The 27,925-nt window shown below is 43.2% G+C and overlaps 1 protein-coding gene across 1 annotated transcript; it reads right to left on the bottom strand.

Moving 5' to 3' along the window:
* BICC1 (BicC family RNA binding protein 1) lies at positions 1–27,925 on the bottom strand (the record flags this gene model as incomplete). Its single annotated transcript, XM_015829174.2, has 15 exons — positions 1–131; positions 1,877–1,976; positions 5,116–5,276; positions 6,798–6,951; positions 8,400–8,554; positions 10,064–10,103; positions 11,390–11,555; positions 13,382–13,538; positions 15,069–15,210; positions 17,433–17,632; positions 18,793–18,951; positions 19,917–20,103; positions 22,703–22,834; positions 25,800–26,051; positions 27,731–27,925. Coding segments are annotated over 15 exons (2,331 nt in total), but the record flags the coding sequence as incomplete, so codon positions are not given.

The following is a 27,925-nucleotide window of genomic DNA, read 5'->3' as shown; positions in this document are numbered from 1 at the left end:
CTACCAACGGCCGCTCACGCTGGCAATGTCCGAATGGTACTGGTGGGGCAACCGTCCACTTGCGCCGCCTTCCAGAAACGAGGCTCGGACATTGGAGGGGTCAAAGAGTTTTCTTCGGTTTTTGTTCAATTCTGGGGGTGGGGAGAGGGGGAGAGAAGAGAAGCTTAACTTCAAAATCTGGACACCAAATGCCAGGCGTGAGCTTAAGTGGACTCCAGAAGATGGTAAAGGACAGGAAGGCCTGGAAGAACGTTGTCCATGGAGTCGCAATGGCTTGGACATGACTTTGCAACTAACAACAACAATAGTCCAGTCCAATCAAATGCAATATGTATCTGTCAGGTGCAAGCAATAGCAATAGCAACGGCGCTTAGATTTATATATCGCTTCATTATGCTTTCACAGCACTCTATGAGTGGTTTACAACGTCAGCATATTGCCCCCAACAATCTGGGTCCTCGTTTTGCTGACCTCGGAAGGATGGAAGGCTGAGTCGATCTTGAACCGGTCAGGATCGAACTCCTGGCAGTGGGCAGAAGCAACCTGCAATATTACATTCCAGCCACTGTGCCACTACGGCTCCTCCAGTCGATTCTCCATGGTTCTTAACCAGAACTACTCATGAATAGTCTCAAGCAGGAACTTTATTGCTAGTCACTCACACTGGCCACTTCTTAACACCTCCCTCAAGCTGGAGATTTTACCGCAATACCCCCACGAGATATAAAATAATTTAGGGTGGATTTGGGTCAGAAAAGGCAATAGATCTGTCACAGATCTATTGAGACAATTGTTTTGGTTAACTACAGGTTGAACATGAAAGAGGCATCAAGCTGCCAGCACATGAGATATACCTGGATCTCTTCAAGGGAAACCTACAGTAGTGGCCAAAATTGTGGAAACCTTTTGGGAAAAGTGTACAGTAGAAATGCCACTTTTTGGTTAAGTTTCCACCCATTTTTCTTCTAATTTCTTTATAACTGTAGCCTTGTTCACTTCATAATACTGTTTTACATTGCTTTCTGGGCAACCAGTCAACTCTTTGCACCATGACTTTAATTTTATCACGTTTTACAAGCTCACTCAATGAAAGAACACAAAAAAACCCCAACCAACTTGATAGTGATCCCATAACACACTGACAAATGTCCTCCTCTCAGCTTCAATACAGGACACCAATCACTGAATCCTACTGTGATCTGATTGGCTCATTGCCAAAACAAGATGACATCTGATTGGCTCTCTAAACACTCACACTCATTGGCTACAATCAGATGAAGGAAAGCTACCTGAGATCAACCTAAGCAAGTTCTGCTTCCTTTTTCTGGTTATTTGGCTATAACTTTTCATAGAATACAGTGCAGATAATTGAACAAACTTTGCTGCATTATATTCTTGATTAAATTATCTCTCCATTGATATATAATTTTATGGTACCACTCCCCCCCCCCAAAAAAGTGGTGTTATTAGCCATCAAACCTCAAAAATACACTTTTCCCAAAAGGTTTCCACAATTTTGGCCACTACTGTATAAAGAGATGACTATAAACCATTACAGATGTTAACATCAAGGTAGAAACCAAACATTAGGAAGCTGTTACAATCTTATGGTAGGTGAGACCTAGTAGAGTTCCTAACCTCACTCCGGGGGAAATCAATGGATCTCCCATTGAAGAGATATACGAGTGGATTTATGAGAACTGAGGGATTAAGGCTGGCAGGATAAGGATGGACAAGGATATTACTACACACAGGGATACCTTGAGTTTCTGAATAGAGATATTCCGCCTTCAGTGTATGAGAATAACTCCGTCAAGGAAAAAAAACAGAAAAAAAGAATTCTTATAAACTGCACAAGGTAGTAATTTTTCTTTACCTGAGATTGCCAGCAGCATTTTCCTTCGTGCACCAAAAGTGGTAATTCCAAGCTCTTTCAGATCCTGATCTGTTAGAGTGAGGAATGTCTGAAGATCAATCTAGGAGAAAACACAACAGCACACTCTAAGACAGGGCTTTCCAACCAGTGGTACAGGTACCACCTGTGGTACATTGGCACCTGGCAGGTGGTACGCGATCATCCTAGAAAAGTGGTAGCGGGGGAGGGGAATGAGCTGAACCGGTGGCAGCACCGCACAAGCCTGAGCGAGAGATGGCTGGAGCTGCAGGGCTGTCGGGGCTCAGCGGAAGCGCCAGGATCAGTGCCGCTTTCCAGCTGATCGGCGCTTTTTTGGGGCTGTCAGGGCTCAGTGGAAGTGCCAGGATCAGCGCCAGGCTCCAGCTGGAGCTCGGTGCTGATCCTGGTGGTTCTGCTGAGTCCTGAAGAAGCACCAATCAGCTGGAAAGCAGCACTGATCCTGATGCTTCTGCTGAGCCCAGAAGAAGCGCCGATCAGCTGGAATGTTGCAGCATCTCCAGGGTCTTGTGATTTACATTCAGATGCTTGGCAACTGATTCATATTTATGACGATCACTGTGTCCCAGGGTCATGTGAAGTGACCAAAACCTGCTGCAACCACCCAGCTACAGGGGGGGAATAAAAACCAAACACCCCCCCCACCCCACCCCCACTGCCAATCCTCAAGAGAAATGCTCATAACAATGAAAACCTCGGACAGGAGGAAGAGCACCGCCGGGCGGGCAGGCAGGTGTCTTGCTCGGCTGTGGCTTGGGGGGCACTTTTTTCAGTGCCATTGTAACTTCAAACAGTCCCTAAGCGAACTGTTGTAAGTCAAGGACTATCTGTACTTTATCACTTTTTTTCTTTTTTGGGGGGGGGGGTTCATCAAGTTTTTGACACCTTGCTAGGCGACTGGTGGTACTCGGATATTGCCATATCCTAAAAGTGGTACAATGGGTGAAAAGGTTGAAAAGCCCTGCTCTAAGATGCCCTTCCACTCTGAGAGGGCAGAGGACTTTTGTGGGAGAACATCCTGCTGAAAATATTTTGTGCACAAATTGGTTACAAAGGAAAGAAGCAAAAAAACGTTATTTCAGTTCCTGGCAATTACGACTATTAACAACATCCAGAGCATGTTAAAATCAAAAGAGCAACATTTTTAGACCAAATGCAACATATTATTTTGACAGACTAAATAAATACTAGAAGGGGGTTTAGGAGCTCAACCAGATGAATCACCTTGGAATTCTTCATAGCCCAGAATTCCTTCCAATCTTGTTTGGCGAGTCATAAAAAATTGGCTGCCAGAACAACTCAAAAGATGTTATTCTGTTCTAAAATTAGTTTATATAAATTGGAAATATCTAGATCTTGTCTGACTTGTTGCCAGTGAATTAGCGTGCATTGTTTTCTGAAAGACAATCCCTTTTAGCTATTTGTGGCAGTTTCTGAACAAATTTTAAAACTACTGAGCAATTATTGGTAATTTATGCCCGCAGGTTGATTGTCTGTATTTCCCAAGGCTGATGAACTACGGTACACAAAAAATTAATTTGATTGTTATATTGGGATTGCAAACTATTAGATAATTGCATCTCTCTTGGGAACAGCGATATTTAAAAGTCAAGGAAACCAGCATCAGATGAAAAACATATAATACATTTTTGGAAGACGTTTTCTATTTAAAGAATGCTTTATTCAAATTTGATCCCTATGTTTTCAATAGATTAAAGAAGACTTCACTAATTTTACTGAACAATTATCAATTCAAGTCATATTAATTTTTATTCTGGTGCATGCATTTGTGTGCTGATACAACTGCAAAGGCAAAGAAGCCGGGATCAGGATACATAAACACACACTTTGTGACACATGTCTGCATGTATGTTTACATATGCATATAATGTTTCAACTATCTCTATCAAAGAACACAACTTTGCATCTATACAACTGAATGAACTAACACACCGTGTGAAGGTTCACAGGAAAGTCCCTACTTTTTCTGCAGTCCCATCGAGGTATCCCATTCTGATCATTTTTGACGGCCACCAGTCTTATCTATTTGCTTTTATTTATTTATCAAATTTATTGACCGCCCGTCGTATCACAAGGTAACTCTGGGTGGGTGGTCTTCAGACCATCGGGATCACCTGCCTTCCTGCTGAATTTCCCAAGCAGTGAGTTATGGGCTTGCTGATAACACCCGTGCTGCAAATCAGACTCATATTCCCTCCAGAGAGCAAGTTTTTAGATATGATGACCAACAATAGAAATTGGTTTGAGGGTGCAGAATTGGGCCTCTGAACATAGCACTTCAAAAACAGCAAGGCCTGAAGCTACTGGTAGCTATTCCTACAGCCAAGGAATGAATCTGTGGACTTGATGAACAATGATAGCAGTGTTCCAGTATCTCAGGGGCTGCCCCAAAGAAGAGGGAGTCAAGCTGTTCTCCAAAGCGCCTGAAGGCAGGACAAGAAGCAACGGATGGAAACTAATCAAGGAGAGAAGCAACCTAGAACTAAGGAGAAACTTCCTGACAGTGAGAACAATTAACCAGTGGAACAACCTGCCTCCAGAAGCGGTGAATGCTCCAACACTGGAAGTTTTGAAGAAGAGACTGGACAGCCATTTGTCCTAAATGGTGTAGGGTTTCCTGCCTGAGCAGGGGGTTGGACTAGATGACCTCCAAGGTCCCTTCCAACTTTACTACTACTACTACTACTACTACTACTACTACTACTACTATTATTATTGATCAGCGCACAGTCAGCCAGATGTTTAGACTGAATATGGCATTTTTGTCTACCTAACGAGTCCTTCCCAAGGACCTGGGATAGGCAGATGTGGATGTTTGATGGTATTACAGATATCGTCGCAGGATGAAAGCAGTTCCTAGTAAGGCCGCCTTTTGCAATTGACTAATGGCGAATTTGTCAATGCCAATGGTGTTCAAGTGGTGCTCCAGTTGTTTTGGGATTGCACCCAAGGTGCCTATTACTATTGGTACTACCCTTGCTTGCTTTTGCCACAGTCTTTTTATTTCTATTTGTAGGTCTTTGTTGATGTTGTTGTTGTTGTTGTTGTTGTTGTTGTTATTATTATTATTATTATTATTATTATTATTAATGATAGTCAGCAGATGGGAACGATTTCATTTGGAAAGCAATCAAAATAGTCTACAAGGAACCACCACCACCAAGCCTTTCACGAACACTGACCTCTTGTTGCTGAAATATGTCTGTGTATTTACCCAGGCCCAGTTTGCTGAATAACTCAGGTAGGTCAGATCCCTTAAACAGACTGTTCAGGTTACAGCCGTTGCTTCCTATCAGGGAGGAGATGCAATCCATGTAGTTGCTACTGCTGAGATAATGCTCACCTAGAAGTTCAAGAGGAAATAAGCTTCTGGTTAGGTTGGGTTCGCTTTAGGCTGAGGAGCCTATTCATCTGCTTAAATTCCAGTGTTTGCAAGCTGCCAAGAAGTACCGAAGAGAATATCTACCTGCTGTTGAATTACCAAGGTTTTAGATAAGAGATATGATAAGATAACCTTTATTGACATTTTTTTTAACCGTGGGCACAACGGCACACATCAAAAATGAAATTGAGTTGCCCGCTCTCAAAGTGAAACACATACATGACACACACCTAAACATACTATGAACAACATATGTATAGACCCACACCCCTACATATATGTAACAAATATATATTAAATACTGTCCATCTTGAATACATAACGGAAGGAGGAAGCTTGAGAGTTCACAAGGTTAATACTGTATGGAATGAAACTATGGCTGAATCTGGATGTTCTGCTTCGGATACCACGAAGCCCCCTCCTCCCAGAAGGTAACAAGGAAAACAGGTCGTGAAGAGGATGTGTAGAGTCCCAGATAATCTTATGGACCCTGCTCAAGCAACGCTTCTGTGCCATGTCCTGGATGGGAGGGAGGGAACGGCCAATGATCTTTTCGGCCATCCTCACCACTCTCTGCACCGCCTTCCTGTCTGAAGCAGGGATGCTTCCAAACCAGACTGTGATGCTGTATGACAGGATGCTCTCGATCGTCCCCCTGTAGAAAGTGGTCAGGACAGGGGAAAGAAGGTGTGCTTTTCTCATGCGATGCAGAAAATACAGTCGCTGCTGTGCCCGCTTCACCAGTTTCTCACTGTTGAGCGACCAAGCCAGCCTACTCGTTAGCTGCACACCCAGGAATTTCATGCTGGTAACCATCTCCTCAGGTGAATCATTGATGCACAGAGAAGTGTGGCTGTACCTGCCTTTTCTGAAATCGACAATGATTTCTTTGGTTTTTCTGGTATTTAAAAACTAGGATGTTTTCCTTACACCAGTTCATCAACCCCTCAACCTCCTTGCGGTAAGCTTCCACCTTGTCATCCTGAATAAGGCCCACTACTGTTGTATCATCTGCGAATTTCACAATATGGTTGGTGGCAAACCTGGCACAACAGTCATGGGTCAACAGGGTGAACATCTTTGTTTTCATGGAAACAGAACACAAGTGTTGGTTGGAGGAAGGCAAAAATTACGTGCCATCCCAAAAGTGGGGGACGCTGCTTTGGGGCACCCCGGCCGATTCTATCTCTTGTGATGTGGCCTGAGAGAATAAAACTATATGATGACATTTGGACATGGAGGAGAAGAAGAAGAAGCAAAGTCATAACAGAGGGAAGAAATGTGACAAGGAGCCATTATTGTCATAAATTTTCTAATGTTTCTAACAGGATGTAGCTCTCTCCTAATAGCCTACCATTTATAATTATAGCTTGATGCAAACTAACGGAGCTTGGTTAGCCTAAGCCAAGTTGGAGCTAACTTTTATTCAAGTCATTAGCTCTTCATGAGAACTCTGACCTAACCAACAGGGTAAATCCTTACTTGATTTTTGTTTTCGTTTAGGGCTTCCGATGGAAGAAACATAGTCCCCCGGAGCAGTTGAACTAATGCCGTTGTGATCTCTCCAGTTGTCGGAATCGCTCCCGCTCCCCAGGTGTTCCCGGCTGTTGGATCGGGAGAGGGACATGGAGGAAGCCTGCAAGGAAGTCAGCAGGAAGAGGTGTGACCAGGACGGGTGGACATACTGTCAACTTGGCTTACTCAAAGACATGATACCAATGGTGCAACCCATTAGCTTAGATGAATGAGCAATATTTTGTTAAAAAACATATTCTTGTCGGAGAAGTCTTAAGTATTTTAGGAAAAGGCATACACAAATAAAGAATTGTTGGCAACACTCAGCATTATCAAAGCAACGGTGTTTTCGTTCGATTAATTTTAACTTTGTCATTTGTGGCACACTGTGTCCTACTAGGTCTGTGGTGGCGAACCTATGGCATGCATGCCAGAGGTGGCACTCAGAACCCTCTCTGTTAGCACGCGCACCACCTCCAGCAGCAGGTCCATCAGGCCGCCACCGCCGCCCGGAGCAGGAGTCCCACCCAGCAAAAGGAGGCAAAGCAGCCGACTAGCAAGCTTGAGTAGAGGTGGTCTAGCAGAGCTCACAAACCATTGTTGGACTGGAAGAAAAGGGAGGGGGAAGCATTTTGCACTGCAAATGGGGCGGGGCTAGTGCCTGCGTGATACTCACTAGCCCTGTCCCGTTCTTGCGTGATGCAGCGCCTGGTATCTGCACCCTGCAGTGCGGCGGTGGCCGTTTTTGCACCTTGCAGCACGGTGGCCCATTTTTGCACCCCCAGTTTTTGCGTGCCAGAGGCAGCACTCAGAGGCACCTCCCTGTCCCCCCCCCAAGGGCATCACAATGCTGATGCGGCCCTGGCACTTTGCGATAAATAAATGGGTTTTGGGTTGCGGTTTGGGCACTCGGTCTCTAAAAGGTTCGCCATCACTATACTAGCTTGTCCCAATTCAAACTAATCCTTTTTTTAAAACCAGTGTTTCTAAGACTAGCGGACATTCTGAAAACAACCCAACGCAAGGAGGAAAAAAACAAAGCAATAGATCGTTTTGGTTTTTGTTTTTTAAAATTATTTCCCCCCACATGTTCCAAGTGTAGGAAAAACAACAGATGCCTGAATCTCTGAAAAAAAAAAATAGCTTACGGAGCAGAGAACTCAGGCTGTGGTTTGATCCTGGGGTTACAGCCAAGTGACTCAGATACAGTCTGAGATATGTGTGTGTGTGTGTGTGTGTGTGTATGTGTGTGTGTGTCCCCTCTAATGAACTCCTAAGGAGAAAGAGAAAAATGGCTGGAAGACAACATGACACTGAAGTATTTATGGAATAAACAATGTACAGTGAATTAAGATTGCCTCCTGCATGCACACACACACACAAAAAAACAACAACGTTAACACAATCCACAGTTTCACGGAGGCCTGGTGGAGTCAGGACAAACAGACCTTTGTCAGAGAGACCTTGGAAGTCCCAGCAGCAAACCTCAGACACAACCTGCCCCAAGTTCAGACCAAAAGCTCCAATTTCTTCTTTTTCATGCTAAGCACACACTGCAGTTGTGCATACCTCATAAGTTGTCGACATAGATGGCTTGTAGGCCACGTGGTTTGCCCTTCTCAGTTCCTTAATGGTTTCGGCCGGCATCGATTTGGAGAAGCCCAGCCCACTCCAGGTGTTTGTGGGTGTTCTCACCTCCGTAACAACAGGCTTTCTTAGCATAGCTTTAAGGGGGCAGAAAGCATATTTATAAGCATCAGTGGGTTTTTGTTTGTTTTTTGTTTAAAGCAAGCAAAATTCTTTAGACGGTGGATGATTAGTTCCAGAATATCTTCCACTCTCTGCTTTTACCATTTCCCAAATATTTTAAACTTGCTAGTGCCACTTCATAATTTAGAGTGGATTTGGGTCAGAAAAGGCAATAGATCTGTCACAGATCTATTGAGACCAATTGTTTTGGTTAACTACAGGTTGAAAATGAAAGCGACAGCAAGCTGCTGGATACGAGCAGCCCGCCAGCACATGAGATATACCTGGCTCTCTTCAAGGGAAACCTACAGTAGTGGCCAAAATTGTGGAAACCTTTTGGGAAAAGTGTACAGTAGAAATGCCACTTTTTGGTTAAGTTTCCACCCATTTTTCTTTTAATTTCTTTATAACTGTAGCCTTGTTCACTTCATAATACTACTTTATATCACTTTCTGGGCGTCCAGTCACCTCTTTGCACCGTGACTTTAATTTTATCATGTTTTACAAGCTCACTCAATGAAAGAGCACAAAAAAAACCCAACCAACTTGATAGTGATCCCATAACACACTGACAAATGTCCTCCTCTCAGCTTCAATACAGGACACCAATCACTGACTCCTACTGTGATCTGATTGGCTCATCGCCAAAACAAGATGACACCCGATTGGCTCTCTAAACACTCACGCTCATTGGCTACCATCAGAGGAAGGAAAGCTACCTGAGATCAACCTAAGCAAGTTGTGCTTCCTTTTTCTGGATATTTGGCTATAACTTTTCATAGAATGCAGTGCAGATAATTGAACAAACTTTGTCGCATTACATTCTTGATTAAATTATCTTTCCATTGATATATAATTTTAGGGCACTACTCCCCCCCAAAAAAGTGGTGTTATTAGCCATCAAACCTCAAAAATACACTTTTCCCAAAAGGTTTCCACAATTTTGGCCACTACTGTACACGCAACATGCTGATGTGCATGTATCTCAAATGTGCCAACTGAAGGAAGAAACACAGCTGGCCTGAAACCCTGTTTGTCTTTGTGTATGGTGAACAAGGATGCATGAAGCTTTCAACCCTCCCAAGTGGCATAAAACAAGGATATACACTGCTTAACGTTAGAGAAAAGCAACTCCCAAGACCTGTGCATTTTGAAGAGTGAAAAAGGTAAAACAGAAGTAGGAATAATCCAGTAACAGGCGGGGCAAATGTCCTGATCACCGCCCCATAAAAACGGGCCTCGTAGTCAGGAAAGGGATCCTGTTTGCTCAGAAAATGTAACTCCAGGAGACTTTCAAGGGGAAGAAAAGACACAAAGACGAGTTGGATTGCAAAACATGTTGTCTAAGCTACAGTTTCTCCACTGGAACAGAGCCCAAACCGAGGGCAGAAGGGAATGGATGGCAGGGGGCGGGCAAGCAAAGCCTCCTTCATCGCTCTGCTTACTAATAAATACACACTGCAAGTCCCCGTTGTCCCACATACCTTTGGTTGCTAGTAGCTTCTTCTGTTCGTAGTCAAATGCCTAGAAATGAAACCCAGAGAAGGCCACTTAATCACTGCCCTTGCTAAAGGTCACGCCGACACTCTGCTCCACAAGCCACAAAGATCTGGATCGGGGTCCGTCGGTTAGTCTCAGAGGAACCCTTCGCACTGCCCAGCAATGAAACTTTGATAATACTTAAAAAATCCCACTTAAAACCAGCTAATTAGGGCTGCAACATCCACTGAGGAAAAACTTGGAAGCATGAGCAATCCATTTCGAAGTATTGGGAATGTCCAGATGACTGCCTCACCGGAAGAGCAGTGCATAAATCTCTGGTGGTGGTTGTATTAGTGCAGACATGTCGAACACAAGGCCCGGGGGCCGGATGCGGCCCGTGAAGTGGTTTCATGTGGCCTGCAAAGCCATCCTGGAAACAGTGAGGGAATGGCCCCCTCTGCCTTGGCCCTGGCCCAGGCTGGTAGGAGCCAATGTACAATTTTGTGGTGGCCATCTATGCTGAAATGCATTCAGTCTTAGCTCCACAAGGCCGTCTGGAAACAGCGAGGAACCAGCCCCTGCCATGTCGACCCCTCCCCCTGGGTGCATGCTGGGGAGGTGTCACCCTTTGTGAGGAATGAAGAAATGGACCATGCCTTGGCGCTTGCCCTGGTCCCACCCCCTTCTGCCAGAGACCCTCAGATCTGTCCCACTCCTGCCCAGGCCCCCACAGGCACCCTTGACGCAAACGATGTAGAGCTGGCCATGCCCACCCAGTAGGCCACACCCACTCCATTCACGCCCACCCAGTAGGCTGCACCCACCTTGGCCACACCCCCCCGCCACACCCCCCCGCCCCCCCGAGGGCAACCGCAATGCTGATGCGGCCCTCAATGAAATTGAGTTTGACACCCCTCTATTAGTGCAATGCAGAGACTGCTCTACCAACAGAAGTAGCTCAGGGTTGAATTGTAGGGTCCCTCGCGCTCTCTGAGCTTGATGGTTTTCTTGCAGGCATTTCATTACCCAACCGGGTGACATCACCAGTGCTGGAAGAGAGTGGGGTTTACTCTCTCCCGTCAACATCCAGATAAGCAGGGGTTAACACCAGGATTGATACCAGACCAACAATCAGGCAGTAAACAACAGCCTAATGAAGGAATCACCAAGAACATCACACCCACACTGTTAAGGCAAACCCAACAGTCTATAAAGAGAGGAAACCTCACTCCCTTCTAGTGCAGCTGCAAGAAAACAGCAAAGCTCAGGCACAACTCCCACACACAGCCCTTCATAGAGTGGAAATCCATCCTTGGAGGCGTCAATACCTGCATATCCACATACGTCGACTGGGGGCCCAGGTGTGCTCTTTCTGAGTTCTGCTGGGCTGCGGCCGCCCGCTCGGCTGCCCGTTCGCTTCCAGGTGCCTTTTTATCAGCCACCGTGGTCTCTGAAGCACTCAGCTCAGAATCCGACAGCAACCTCTCCCCCGCGCTGAAAAAAAAGACAGGTGTACTTTTCCTTTCCTTTCCTTTCCTTTCCTTTCCTTTCCTTTCTCTTTCCCTGTCCTGTCCTGTCCTATCCTATATCTTCTTGTCCTTTCCTTTCCTTTCCTTTCCTTTCCTTTCCTTTCCTTTCCTGTCCTGTCCTGTCCTGTCCTGTCCTGTCCAATCCTATCCTATCCTATCTTATCCTATCCCAGTGATGGCGAACCTATCGCACGCGTGCCAGAGGCAGCACTCGGAGCCCTCTCTGTGGCCACACGCGCTGTCCCAGCCCCGCCTCCCCCCACGGCTCCCTCCTCACCAGCAGCCCCACCTGGAGGAGAGTCACCCCCAGGCAGCCAAGGACATGGCAGCCAGGCAGCAGGGACAAGACTCCGCCCTCACGCCCTGTAGCGCACAGATGATGTTGCGGGGTACGGGCAGAGGGCATGGCTGCTATGACGCTGCAGGGCCACCTGGGCGATCTGTGGTGGGCCATGGAGGAGGTGGGTGGTCCTGCGGGTGGGCAGGGCAGGGGGCGGGCAGGGGCAGAGCAGGGGCGGGTTGCGGGTTTTGGGCACTCGGTCTCTAAAAGGTTCGCCATTACTGTCCTATCCTATATCTTCTTGTCCTTTCCTTTCCTTTCCCTTCCTTCCTCTCTTGCCTTCTTCTGTTCCTTTCATTAAACTTGGTTTAAAAGATCATGGATACCTTCATTTAATGGGCTACCCACCTATCTTGGATACTTCTTAAGTGTCTTTTCTTTCTTTTTTATACCAAAAGCATTGAGATTACAATGGTTTTCTCCACAGCTTGATTCCCATGTACTGGGAAGCCTGTCTGGGAACCAACACTATCAATCAGTGTTTAGCATCTTGAGGAGATGTGGACTTCAGCTTCCAGAATTCCCCAGCCAGCAAAGCCAATGTTTTGTCAAGGTTGACCAAAAACACTCTCTATGGACTCTCCCCTCTTCTCTCCAGAATCTCCTTGTAATTCAAGGGCAACTTCAGGGCCTACCAACCTAGAAGCTGATGTTTCTTCTCCATTGCTTGACTGTTAATGCTGCCGTTACAGCTAAAGACAGAAGACACTCTCTGAAACTCATTTTGATCTTATTGTTTGAAATAGGCCCTGGAAGCCAGGTCTGCAATCTCTTCTGCTCTCTTGTTTGGTTCATTTTCCTGCCTTAGGATACGAAGAAAAACTGGGAATCATCTTACTGGCTCTCTACTGTCCTCGCCATTAAAATAAGCCAGGAGGAAAAGAGGACGCAGTTACTCTCTCTGTAAACCCTCCCTCAGAGTCAGTAGGATCTTTTACACCTGACTTTCCCCCAGACAGACTCTCCGCTATGAATCATGACCTACCCTCAGAAGGAATTTGGAAAATGAAATAAAGACGCTTACAAATAACTTAATGCCTGACTGAAATAGTCACTAATTTTCTCAGAGGGAGCAAAAGAGCCACGGCTAAGAGATTAATGATAAATCAAAAATGATGATATCTCAATATGTAGATCGTTGCCTGCATTACTCTCACAGCCTAGCAAACCATATTTACAATGTTAGGAATGTTAGGATCGGTGAAGGGGTAACGTTATATTAATACTGCACAAGTAGCACCATTTTGAGGGGGAAAAGCACGTCAACCAAATCAAAACCATCAGGAGATTGTAAAAGATCCTGGCTCTCTTGCACTGTGCACCTTGTACAAGAAGCTCCCTCTGTGGATGTGTTGCAAATGATGTTTTTATTAACACAACAGCCCCACCGAAAACACGTTAAACCTCTCCCCCCCCCTTTGCACAACCGTATCTTTATAAATGTTACATACTGTAAACGAGAATTTTTGGTGCCTTGCAGCAATTCCACCGTCTGCCTCTTCGTGCAGGATTGCTTAGAGGTGCTCATCATCTGCTTAAGGTCGTTGGCATTTGCCGAGTGTGAAGGACTCCTGGGCATGCCCACTTCCACAAAAGCATCATTGCAACCTACAAAGGACAGAGAGCAACCAATTAGACGGACCCCCATTGCTGATGATGCAAGCTAGAGGTCTTCTTAATGGGCATGTAACATCTGGAGAAAGCCATCATAAAATTTCCCCTTCACTAAAAAGAGGAATTGTTATGGCTAAAAGGGCTTGGGGTTGTCTTCTTTTTCAGCTAGTCTGCGTCATTTCATAAAAAAATTGCTCACTGCCATCTTTATATCTTAGGATCCAGAAGTTTCCTAGGACCAAAATATCTAGTCTTTTTTTTATATATAAATATTTTTATTGAGTTTTATAAAGGTAATAAAGGGATAGGGTCAAAAAGGATAAGACAATGGGAAACATACAAAAAGACTAGACCAGGGGAAAGGGGTAACACAAAAGTGGGATTAATCACACAAAATAACATCGCTTCAGCAAGTCTACCAGTCCGGGTTTATATATTAAATCTTAATAATTACTCTATTATTAAACAACTTTCCATATAATCATGTAAATAACAAATTAGTCAATAAATCTCATTCATTTCACTATTTAACAATGCTTAGTATTAATTAATTATAATCACTTTAAAATAATAATATATTACATATTAATTATAGTTTACCATATTATTTAAGATCACAAATATACAAAGAGGAAGAAGAAGAAGAAGAAATAAGAACAAGTTCATACAAATAATCATGGAATATAAATACAAATTATCAATTATCTCTTTAAATTTCATAACCTTTTCTCATTCTACCGTGTTTCTAACCAATAATAAAATTTTCCCCATGTTTTAAAGTAAATTGTGTCTTCTTTCTCTTTCATGAAATATCTAGTCTTTATTAACATAGGAACAGACAACGAATCAGATATTTTTTTAAAAAAACATTTGTTGAGTCACATGTATATTTAGGACAAGTATTAAGACACATGGGCCATGATTCTGCTAGGATAGACTACTTCTATTGTTTATAAATGGGATTAACAAAATAAGATGTATACCTCTGTATATAACTTCCTTTTTGGGGCAGTGTTACCAGCCTAGTTCATTGTAAAAAAAAAAAAAATTGCAGGCTGTTCACACAAACCTCAAAATCCCAAAGTTTTTGTTTTGTGAGGAGAAGAAATGTAAAGCTTCTGTTCCCTAATTTCCTTTAATCTTGAGTTTCTCACTTCTCTGCATGAGAGAAGTTAGTTTAGAACAACTACCCCTTGAAACACAACTAGGCATTTTTAAGCCCAGATATCATTATTTGTATTAACCTATAATGGTTTGTTACTCTGAATCAATCTACCAAGAAATTCTTTTGCCCAGAAACAGATATTTTAGAAATGTTTTCATCATTTGATCTTGAGCAATTTTTAATTGACCTGCACAGGCTTCCCTGCCTTGTGGTTTGGGGCATATTTCTATTTTTATAATAGCAATAACACAGCTGGTCTTCCCAGCATCCTTCTTAAGACGACCCCCTTTAGCCCAAGAGCTTGTGCTGTCCTCCTACAGTGGAAAAATGGGAGCACGCCGCGGTAGTTTTGGTTATACCTTCGCCAGAATTCGTCTTGGCCGTCACTTGTTCAGTGGCATTGTGGCTACCAATCGTCCGAGAAGGATCGCTGTGGTTTGCATTTAGTACATTTTCACCAAGAGCTGTGGCAGAGAATGCAGGATACTTCATAGCTGAGGTCTGGAACAGTATGTTTAACCTAGGTTTAATCATCTTAGACTTTGGAAAAAGAAAACCCATTAATGACCCTCCTTAATTACTTAATATCTCTTTTTTCCCCCGCAAAAAAAAAAAATTATGAATAGGTGATCTAATAATTTTACTCCCCCCTCACCTGTCTGTGGATACTCAGGATCAAGATTATTATTATTACCGTATTATTATTTTTAAAAAGGTGCTAGAATGCAGCACTTTGCATTTTCTAATAGAACCGAATTGTCAGTGTTAAACATATATATTGGAAACTCATCAAGGTGGGCCCCTTCGCTTGATTTTTATGACCACCACTCATCAACTGTGCCTCTGTGGGTTTTATAGGAACCAATGAGAATCTCCCCCACTGACTTGGCAACCGATTCATGCCCACTTTGTTATCTAGACAGGGACAGATGAACTGAAATGAATCTTGAAAAATGGTTTTTGAAACATAAAAAGTTGAGGTTTCATGTTACTACTTTGTTCTACTGCACCAAAAGGAATCAGAAGTCAATGTTTTTCTTTCCCCCCCCCCTCTACCCTACACTTTTCTCTCTTTCCCTTTCCCTCCCTTGTTTTTTTATTATTTTTATTTTTTCTTGTACTTCTGTATTTTATATTTTGATAAACTAATAAAATAGTAACATACATACATACATACATACATACACATACACATATACATATATATAGACACACACACATATACATACAGTAGTGGCCAAAATTGTGGAAACCTTTTGGGAAAAGTGTATTTTTGAGGTTTGATGGCTAATAACACCACTTTTTGGGGGGGAGTGGTAGCATAAAATTATATATCAATAGAAAGATAATTTAATCAAGAATGTAATACAACAAAGTTTGTTCAATTATCTGTTCTGTATTCTATGAAACGTTATAGCCAAATAACCAGAAAAAGGAAGCACATTATATGCTTAGGTTGATCTCAGGTAGCTTTCCTTCATCCGATTGTAGCCAATGAGCGTGAGTGTTTAGAGAGCCAATCGGGTGTCATCTTGTTTTGGCCATGAGCCAATCAGATCACAGTAGGATTCAGTTATTGATGTCCTGTATTGAAGCCGAGAGGAGGACATTTGTCAGTGTGTTATGTGATCGCCATCCAGTTGGTTGGGTTTTTTGTGTTCTTTCATTGAGTGAGCTTGTAAAACGTGTTAAAATTAAAGTATTGGTGCAAAGAGTTGACTGGTTGCCCAGAAAGCGATGTAAAATAGTATTATGAAGTGAACAAGGCTACAGTTATAAAGAAATTAGAAGAAAAATGGGTGGAAACTTAACCAAAGGTGGCATTTCTACTATACACTTTTCCCAAAAGGTTTCCACAATTTTGGCCAATACTGTATATATATACTGAACAATGATCTTTAATAGGAGGAGAATATTTAAATAAGCTTTGGGCACAACAACACTTGGCCTCCTGTGCCTCTGAGTAGAATTGCTCTCCTACGTTTACATAATGTCAAACCATCTACTTGAAACCAGATTTAGGTTTTTCAATATGTGTCTTCTAGGCTTCACTGAATCATTCCTTATTAACTGTGTTGGCATTAGCTTTGGCACTGTTGAAAAATAAAATTTCAGAATGCCAATTTTAACAATGGTTTGACATCGTTTTCTACAACTTTCTACGGTGTAAGAAAGCTACCCTAATAAAATGGCATAATTATTTTCACGCCATCAGAAGCCAGAATGTCTAAGTTATACTATATATGATATGCAAAGTCTCTAACAAAAATGTATCCTGGTAAAGTTCCGCTGAAAAAGTAACGTCCTAGAAAAAGGAGCAGTAACGATTGTGTTAGTTGCCGAGTAAAGTGCACTAGTATTTAAGCTCAATTAAAAATAAGCTTTATTTTTGCATGTTTGATATGAGTTGTGGTGGCGCAGTGGTTAGAATGCAGTACTGCAGGCTAACTCTGCCCACTGCCTGGAGTTCAATCCTGACTGGTTCAAGATTGACTCAGCCTTCCATCTTCCAAGGTCGGTAAAATGAGGACCCAGATTGTTGGGGGCAAATAGGCTGACTCTGTAAACTGCTTAGAGGGCTATAAAAGCACTGTGAAGCAGTATATAAGGCTAAGCGCTACTGCTATTACATAGAATGTGCACGAAAGAAAATTCTGCTTAGCTAGTTGGAATTCACTCTCTCATAAATCTGCTAGGGTTGTACCCTGAGGTCATCTGTTTACCTTTACATGACCATTTAATGATGAGGTTGGGTTTTTCTTGCTCTCCACTTGCATGCCATTCACATGAATATCAACAGGAGTTAAGCCGGGAGGGGGAGACGGTGTGCTCTGACCATAGTTGGGCACTCCTGACAACAAGATACTGGTTAACGTGGCTTGTGCAGTAGGCGGCATCATCAGGTGAGGAATAGCAGAGAAACCTGGAAGAAAATGTCAGACGTTCTGCCTCATTTCTGCTGAGGTTGAAGATACCTAAAGTCCTAAGCAGATACAGGGAATCCACAACTTACAAACACAATTGGGACCGGAACTTCTCTAAGTGAGGTGAGTCACACCGGATTTTACAACCTTTTTTTTTTTTTGCTACAGTTAAGCGAATCTCTTAGTCGTTAAGCAAATCCAGCTTTTTCCATTGACTTTGTGAAACTGGCAGGGAAGGTCACACGTGGCAATCTTGTGACCCTGGGACGCTGGAACCGTCATGAATACAAGCCAGTTGCCAAGCGCTCCAGTTTTGATCATGTGCTTACGGGGATGTTGTGAAGTGTGAGAAAAGTCAACTGGCTTGCAAAGAGAGGTAGGTGCTTATCCATTTTGGACCTGCTTTGCAAGGGAGGAAGCCATTTTGGTTGCAAAAGATTTGTCAGTGTTCAGCTAGGGGGAGATAATATGTGTTTTTGTCTTTTTTGTTTTTTTTAATTGACATTGTTTGAATAAAATTGAGAGCAAGTGAGAGGACTGGTTGCAAGTCACTTTTTTCAGCATCCATGAGTCATTGTAAGTGGAGGTCTACCTGTGATCAATTTGCAATTCAGCAGAGCAAGATTGCATAGAATATGGACTAGCCCAGACTTGCCGTTTTCCTAGGCCAGGGGTAGGCAACCTTGGCTCTTTTATGACTCGTGGACTTCAACTCCCAGAATTCCTGAGCCAGCACGGCTCAGCTTGGAAACCTCTCCCTTTCCCCTCAGCATGGCTGGCTCAGGAATTCTGGGAGTTGAAGTCCACGAGTCATAAAAGAGCCAAGGTGGTCTACCCCGGCCCTAGGAAAAGCTTTTGCTTTACTAGGTTCTTGAAATGCCAAGGACTAAACTAGGGTCTTCTGGATGCAAAGCAGGTGCTCCACCACAAACCACAATGAAATGAACAGGCACACTCTATGCCCATCAGGAAGTCCCAAGGACTCAAACGATCTCAGTTTACAGTGATCATGTCTTGAAATAGTGGCATCATTTTAATGTCCTCTTCCGCATGTTTAGGGTCTCTCTCTCTCTCTCTCTGTGTGTGTGTGTGTGTGTGTGTGTGTGTGTGCTACATTGGTCTATTTAAAATGTCCCAAATTTAAACCCAAAATACCAACCTGCAGAGCTTGTATTAGCGATTGAGGAAGCCCAGAGAGTTGAACTTGGTGTGTTTGAACTTGGACTCTGCAAAGGACTAACCGAACTATTGAGAGCATTTAGGAGAGAGTTTGGGGGTGTGGATGTGTTGACAGATAAAGTGGTTGGACCCAAAAGACCTATGAAAAAAAAAGATAAGTAAAAGAGATTTTACAACCCTGTAGACGTACAACCAATGGTTTTAAAGACCGATGCAAAATTGAATGAGTGATTTTGCTCTTCTGTTGGATGATGAACAATTCTCAAGGAAGATCCACTCTAGATGAGCAAGATGCCTACTTCTCTCCTTGGATGCTGCTAACAAGAAATGGGGTTTGTCTATGGAGGTTCTCGGTCATCCAGGTCATGGTTGTCCAAAAGGTGCTTTTTCAAGAGGCAACTGGACTTTCTTTGTTTTTCCTTGAAGATGTTTCACTTCTCATCCAAGAAGCTTCTTCAGTTCTGAACTAAAGATGGATGAGAAGTGAAACATCTTCAAGGAAAAACAAAGAAAATCCAGTTGCCTCTTGAAAAAGGACCTTTGAAACAAGAAGTGGGGTTCCCTTCTGTTTTGTTCTTCAAAGAAGACAGTCAACAGTCTACCTTGGAAACAGGTCATCAAGGTTTTATTCAGGCAACTCCTGGCTTAACTCAACAACTACAACTTAACATCTATGACTGCAAATTCTTCCTTCGCTGCTGACAGCCTCCCTACCTCCATAAATTCCTACCTTAAATTTCCAAGTTCTTCTCTAATTCTTCCATTTCCTCTCATAAGTTAAACAGATGTTTTTCTTCCATGATTGTCTTTTCTTATGTACAAGAAACACACACACATATCAAGATAGTTTTACATGTTCAAGCTATTGTTCAGCCTACTTTTTAAATAAATCCGTACACCAGCAGTGTCCAGCCTTGGCCACGTTAAGACCTGTGGACTTCAACTCCCAGAATTCCTGAGCCAGCCATGAATTCAACTCTGGGAGTTGAAGTCCATAGGTCTTAAAACGGCCAAGGTTGGACACCCCAGCCTTAAACCTTGAAAGTGCATGGTTAATACAGCTCATTCTGAAGAGATTTGAAAATATTAGATTGTAGATCATACCAAGTCCAGTTAGTCCAAGGCCGGCTGAGGTCAAGATGTCCAAGCCAGGACAAGGAAGGCCAACCGGGCAAGAGATGGGGGAGGGATTTGTCGCTATAGCAATGCCACTGCTTTCCAGACCCAGGAGACATTTCCGTGCTTCATACATATTTAAGGCATTTCGCTCAACGCTTTTCACGATCACAGACTGCGAAAAGAAAACACGGACGTGAGTTTCTGACACATGTTTCAAACAATTCCAGACAACTGGAAAGAGTCACCAGCCTTGTTTACAAATCCACTCTTGAAGAAAGCTCCTCCTAGTAGTAACAGAAAGAGAATAGCTGTGGCTCCTAAACTACATACTTTTGAGTTATACAAAAAATCTGGAATGGTAAGGGATTCTTGGCTACAATACCAAATATACAGTCATTGAAACAATGTCCCTGTTCTGTAATATTTTGGAAGATGAACTAAATTAGGCTTTGTGTAAAGGTGCATTCAACATTTCGGCCTCATTTAGAATCACACCACCCAACAATATCCAAATCTTTGATATAAATGTAGTTATCTCTGCTTTAGGCAGCCAAGCTCTAAGCTCAGATTCCTGGCCTTGTTTAGAACTTAGCAGGAAATTATGGAGACTTTTCAAATTTATTACATCAGTAGCACATCGCAGTGTTTCCCAAGTCAAATAAAAATATCAGTTCATAACTTTTTTCCCCTCAACATACAGGCCTAGAGAAACTGGATTTCTCATTTTCTAGAGCTCTGAGATTCCCCATCACCACATTTAACTTTATTATGCCAACTTTCCTTCACAGACAAGTCACCACAATAATTGTGACAAGGAAAAATCATGTTTTGACAGAGAACAAGAACTGGTTTAATTCATCTTGGTGGCAAAACAAGGGCTGCTTTATTGGGCTGCTTTATTCTGCATATTGGGCTGTTAACTGCATTTTGTCAAGTTGTCGAAAGAGTCTTCCCTTGTTATCTGTGCATCAGCCTAAGAAGATCAGGGCTAGGAAGAACTTTGAAAAAAACATCTGGTCTGATTGTATCCCTTGCTTGTGTTTCTCTTAAAATTACATAATAGTGAGATACTGGCTACATCTTTGTTTTTCTTGGAAGCTTCAGACCAACATTGAAGGCAAACATTCTGGTACTTTTGTAGGAATTAACTTGATATTAAAAATATAATCTGATGAAGTCATTACAAAGACATCATTTGCTAATTAATAAAGATCTTCATTATTTACATTAGATATTACATTGTGGCAGCTAGACACGCTGGTTCCTCGTTAAATAACACAACACAGCAAGACCAAAGAAAGGAAATTTAACAGTGTGCAAATTATTACACAATAGACTTAATTTCACATGACAGTGAAATAATGTCTGGGATCATCCAACACAAATTAGAGCCCAGATGTTCAAGATGGTTTTTAGAAAAGGCCAAGGAACAGGACGTATTATTGCTGATGTCTGCTGACCTATTTAGAAAACCAAGGAATACCCAAAATAAGTCAATATGTGCTTCGCTGACAATAGAAAAGTCTTTGATGAGTGTCAATCATGTTAAACTCTCAAGGGTCCTTGTAAAAATGGGAATCGTAGAGTATCTCATTATCTTCATATAAAACGACACAAAGAAGAGCAAGTCACAATCAAGGGTGAAATGAGCTGGCTCCAGAGTGGAAAAGAAGTGAGACAGGGCTGTATACTCTCCCCTCTCTTATTCAACCTACGTACTAAACAAACACTGGATTAGTATTTGTTAAAACGCGGTTAAAACAGATTTCTCATTATTTTTGTTGTTGTTCTTAGTTGCGAAGTCGTGTCCGATTCCATGGACAATGTTCCTCCAGGCCTTCCTGTCCTCTATCATCTTCTGGAGTCCATTTAAGCTCACGCCTACTGCTTCAGTGACTCCATCCAGCCACCTCATTCTCTGTCGTCCCCTTCTTCTCTTGCCCTCAATCTTTCCCAGAATCAGGCTCTTCTCCAGGGAGTCCTTCCTTCTCATTAGGTGGCCAAAGTACTTGAGTTTCACCTTCAGGATCTGGCCTTCTAAAGAGCAGTCGGGGTTGATCTCCTCTAGGACCGACCGGTTTGATCGCCTTGCAGTCCAGGGGACTCGCAGGAGTCTTCTCCAGCACCATAGTTCAAACTTTATTATTATAATGATTAGAAAGTAGGAAAAGGTAAAGGTTTCCTCTGCTCCAGTCATGTCCAACACAAGAGGGCAGTGCTCATCTCTGTTTCTTAGCCAAGCTAACCAGCATTCTCTGAAGACACTTCTGTGGTCCTGTGGTCCCGATTATATGGCGAGGTGCACAGGAAGCTGCTAATTTCCTACTGAAGTGGCACCTATTTATCTAGCTCAGGGGTAGGCAACCTTGGCTCTTTGATGACTCGTGGACTTCAACTCCCAGAATTCCTGAGCCAGCATGGCTCAGCATGGAAACCTCTCCCTTTCCCCTCAGCATGGCTGGCTCAGGAATTCTGGGAGTTGAAGTCCACGAGTCATAAAAGAGCCAAGGTGGCCTACCCCTGATCTAGCTGGATTTGCATGCTTTCAAACTGCTAGGTGGCCAGGAGCTGGGGGAAGGAAGGGGAGCTCATCGCGTTGCGTGGTGCTTGAGTCTTGAACCCGGGCTATCAGCTTTCCTGCTGACAAGTTCAGCATCTTTAGCCCTCATGGTCCCTGCTATGATCAGAATAGGCCGGCTTAATTTTCAAAGCAAGGTCGTTAAAAGCTCAATGCAGCCTTTTCCAGAAAAAGTAGAGTCCGTTCTACTCACCTTACTTGTCTGTTTCGGCTTTGGTTTAATACTGATGAAGACATCTAGCTGCTCCATCAGCTGGGTAATAAAGTGTGGTTCTACATCAATTTCTTCCTTCATATCAAACATCAGCACAAGAGGAAGGCAGCCCTGGAGGATTAAATGCAAAATCCAATATAAAATCCGGGAAGCCCTTCATATTTTGTGCAACAACACATAGTTGAACGGCAACGCCGTTCACCATTCCCAGCATGAACACATCCCCAATCCTGCATTTTACTCACATGGTCTAACAAGAGGTTTCCAGATTCTAGAAATGTCAGTTGTTTGACATTTCTATACTGACAGAATATGTTTCTCGGGAAGTTTCATTATTTGAATTTCTCAGCAGTTCAAGAACATGGGAGACGCACAATGATTGGTGACCTCTGGATAGGATCTGCTCTATAAGCAAGAACTTACAAGTTCAGCTTTTGCCTAACTAAAACTTCTTAAGAGCCTTTGAAACTAAGAGAAGAGTTTTGGGAATAAATCTTCTGATCCTTTCAGCAATAGGTACGTACACACATACATACAAACCCCTAGGAGCTAATTATTTGCATGCAGGCCTATTATGATCATGCAGCAGACTGTCCAGTCAAGTTCCAAGACACGAAAAAAAATCCAATAATGAGTATGTGAGAGCCAGAAAGACAAGACAATTTGGCACTGGGAACAGAAATACGCATGCAGAACACATTACAACACAGATATGTAGCGAATCCCGCCCACTGCACTGATGAGATGAAAAATGTTATATCTTTCAACAACCAACGCCATATTTTCCATAAATTTGCAATTCCTAACTTTTCATGTCGGTTCTCCCATCTGGATCAATCAAGAACAGTCGTAATTCAGATGAGAATTGTTCAGATATTTTAAAGTGGATGTTCTACCTCCCCCTTTAGTTTAGCTTTTTAACAGAATAGTAGAGTTGGAAGGACCTCGGAGTCTAAATCCAACTCTTTCTGTTCATGTTGTTCTTTGCACCTTTCATTCTGCAAGGAACTTCTCTGGATGTGCCCCATTTGTTATGCCTTAAATGTGGAAATGGCATGTACTAGGTTTGAATATTAAAATGCTACAGAATAGATAAAGAGAGCCAGGTCTTACCATCCCATAAAATGTGTGCTCCCTTGCTGCATTGAAAGAAAGAATGGCTGTGTTAGTGACTATCCAAGGTACGTACAGGACACAAGTTTATGTGGTGCCATCTAGCACTCCTGTTGGCTACTCTCTTTGGATTGTGGGATTTCAACCTTCAACCACTTCTTTGTACTTTGCAAGTCTCAAAATTCCAAAAACCCACAAGACAACTTCAGACTCAAGGAAATTCTGGACTGGATACAGTCAGAACCTCACTTTTGTGTCCAGGAATTTTCAAATAACAGAACAGAAGCCGGAGGGAGGCTGGAGGTCATCCAGTCGACCCCCTGCCCAAGCAAATGGCTGTCCCATCTCTTCTTCTTCTTTTGCTTCTTATCTTGCTTTCTGGTGCATTGGAAAACCATACCAGCTGACTGAATAATCATTTTTGAGGTGGGTAATTTAACTAACTGTCTCACCAGAGTTAAGAACTAGCCAAGCGAAGCCGGTTCAATCCCCCTGGTTTCAGAGAGAGACACAGAAGCCTTTAGTGGGACTCCTACATGATCACGATTTCGTAAACTGTGGAAACTACAGTAGTGGCCAAAATTGTGGAAACCTTTTGGGAAAAGTGTATTTTTGAGGTTTGATGGCTAAGAACACCACTTTTTGGGGGGGAGTAGTACCATAAAATTATATATCAATGGAAAGATAATTTAATCAAGAATGTAACGCAACATAGTTTGTTCAATTATCTGTACTGTATTCTATGAAAAGTTATAGCCAAATAACCGGACAAAGGAAGCACAACTTGCTTAGGTTGATATCAGGTAACTTTCCTTCATCTGATGGTAGCCAATGAGCATGAGTGTTTAGAGAGCCAATCGGGTGTCATCTTGTTTTGGCAATGAGCCAATCGGATCACAGTAGGATTCAGTTATTGATGTCCTGTATTGAAGCTGAGAGGAGGACTTTGGTCAATGTGTGTTGTGTGATGGCTATCAAGTTGGTTGGGTTTTTTTGTGTTCTTTCATTGAGTGAGCTTGTAAAACGTAATAAAATTAAAGTCATGGTGCAAAGAGTTGACTGGTTGCCCAGAAAGTGATGTAAAATAGTGTTATTAAGTGGAGAAAGCTACAGTTGTAAAGAAATTAGAAGAAAAATGGGTGGAAACTTAACCAAAGGTGGCATTTCTACTGTACACTTTTCCCAAAAGGTCTCCACAATTTTGGCCACTACTGCATGTTAAGTCTTAACAATGACAAACTATCTGAAAGTGCAACAACAGATTATCTGTATGGGTAGCTGAGAGCTAGTAACACACAGAGGTGGCTAACCTGGGTTTGAGCTCTTGAGCCCGATTCCTACTCCATTCTCTGAGGGGGAAAAAAATTATAATTTGTGACGTGGGTAAGAGAGTTTCAGCCAAGCGTGATATTTCTGGGTGGTTTTCTTTCATAAAAGAGGCTGCCTAATTACTGGTGTAGATAGTTCTCGACTTACAACAGGTCGTTTAGTGACCGCCCAAAGTCACAACAGCACTGAAAAAACCGACTTATGACCGTTTTTCAGACTTATCACCGCTGCTGCATCCCCATGGGTCACATGACCAAAATTTAGACACTTGGCAACGGACTCCTATTTATGACGGCCGCAGTGTGCCGGGGTCACGTGATCCCCTTTTGCGACCTTGACAAGCAAAGTCAATGGGGAGGAGTCAGTTTCACTTAATAACCGTGTTGCTAACTTAACAACTAAAGTGATTCACTTAAGAAAGTGGCAAGAAAGTTCATAAAATGGGGCCAAATTCACTTAACAAATGTCTCCCTTAGCAACAGAAAATTTGGGTTCAATTGTGATCGTAAATGGAGGACTATCTGGAATCAGTGTGAAGTGACCGGTCACAGCAAACTTCAGTGGGGCTTCTGGTGACCCAGGAAAGGCGGATGTTCCCACCACATCTGATGCCCCCATCCTTCGGGACACTTACCATGAGATATTGTCTGGCAAGACAGACCGATTCGATTGTGCCTTGGAGGTAGACCGTGGATTTCTTCTGGGGATTACTAGGATCGGGGAAATGGATCTGAGCACCGGTTCTCTGCATGATATGCTTGATGTTGCTGCCATTTCGGCCCATCATAAAGAGGTGGTGCTGGGCTGCTATGTCCAGCTGGGTGCTCACCGGGATCGCAGAGGCCAAGCTGCCGGCCAGGTGCTCCAAGAGCAGAGCCGTTCCTTCCTGTCCAGGAAGAGAAAATGAAAGAAACTTATCTACTCGCTATCTTGGTGCAGATTCTGGCCTTCCAAAAGGGCTGGAAAGCACCTTTCTTTCTGAGATGAAGCTCTGAAATTTCCCATTTTGCAAAGATTTGTGCTTAAAATTATTTGAAACAAAAGGCAACTGGATTTTCCTGGGTGTCATGCCTCCATCGAATCTGCGCTGGAACGGGACCCTATGTTGGTCGAGGGAGAGGTGTCTGTGGCTTCAGAGGAATGCGGGGAAGAGCAGGCCGAGGCAGGCCAGGGCCCTTCAGGATTGGGACAGGAGGAACAGGAGAGGCAGAGTTCAGGCAATGAGCAAGAGCCACCCCCACCTGATCCTAGAGCATGGAGAGTGGAGAGAACAACGCAGGCAGGCTCAACTACTCAGGAGGAGAGCGTCCTGCCCCTCTCCACAAGGAACACCTGGAGAATGAGATTTAAGGAGATGCTGTGGGGAGAGGCATTTGTCGGGAACAAACGCTGATTCCTTGGAGTGTTGTGTGTGCTGTTGCTGATCTCTTGTTTTATGACTTCTGCTTGGAAACCCGGAAACTCTGACTATTAGACTGGCTGACAACGTTGCTTGGATGTTCAAAGATCTCGGACTGTATTTTGGCTTCCCTTTTGAAACTGCTCAGGCAAGCGTGTATTCATACAGACTCGTTAGGTTTATGATGTATGTGTCATTCCTTGTTATCTCTGTGGCCTTGAGTAAATTCCTCTTCTAATCAGACTGTATGTGAAACTACTTGCAGCCAGAGGCGGCTGAAGGTGTGTGTGTGTCTTCCTTTGTTTGGAGGCTTGCCAGAAAAGTGGGAGCATTTGGGGAAATTTGGAGCAATTAAAGGGCGGTTTGAATTGCCAGCTGACTGCATTGCCTCTGTGCTGTGCCTTGGGTCATCACACTGGGTCCCCCCCCTTTGAACTCGTTTCCATTCTCATCCAAGAATGATCTTCTTCGGAAGAAGCTTCCTGGACGAGAAGCGAAACAATTTCAAAAAAAGGGGGTGGGAACACCAAGAAATTCCAGTTGCATTTTGGAAAAAGCACCTTTGGGACAACCGTGATCTGGATGACTGAGCATCTCCATAGATATTTGAAACAAACTGGTTTGCTTACTCCAGTAGGCTTAATATCCTGTTTCTAGGAAATTATCCTGTAGCAACAAACTCTGGTAATCACCAGGTAAACACCCCAGTAGCTTGTAGGGAAAGATTATTTATTTATGCACGGAAGCAAACGTAGAACCTTAAAAATTATTTATTTATGCAGAGCAACAAACAGGACCTTAGAAAATGGATATCATCGTCATCATCATCATCATCTATGCAGCTTTAAGGTAAAACTGATGGCACAAACTTCTTGGGCAAACATTAAGTGTTTTTGCCCATTTAGTTGTAAGCAAAGCCACCTTGAAATCTGAACACAGGTATGTGGTCTAGGGCTAGGCAACTCTGATTTCTACTTGCAATCTCCACTTGCAATTTATATTATGCCTGAAATTCACTCTCTGGATCTACATTCTCCTCCCCTCTTGGGCAATACCAGTAAGAAGCCCACAACATCTGAAAGCCCCATTTACTAGCCACCCACTCAAGAAAACCCCACTCCATCAAACGGCTCCCTAAAACCATTAAGCTCGGAACAATAATTCACCTTCACGGCACTCGCGTTATTCTGGGACCCTCTGATCATGACCGTAGCGCCGTACGTCCGAGAACGCTGCTTAAAGGACACCGAAATATTGTACGTCTGCGATATGTGCTGAATGGTGGGAGAACTTGGATCGGGGATTGGTTGAAGGATTCCAGCTATAGGTAATTCAAACATTAACACCAAGGGCAGCAGTTC

This window comes from Protobothrops mucrosquamatus, unplaced genomic scaffold, assembly GCF_001527695.2.
Source record: "Protobothrops mucrosquamatus isolate PMUCROS unplaced genomic scaffold, P.Mucros_1.0 scaffold5540, whole genome shotgun sequence".
Taxonomy (NCBI): domain Eukaryota; kingdom Metazoa; phylum Chordata; class Lepidosauria; order Squamata; family Viperidae; genus Protobothrops; species Protobothrops mucrosquamatus.
This window is presented reverse-complemented; position numbering and strand designations above follow the sequence as displayed.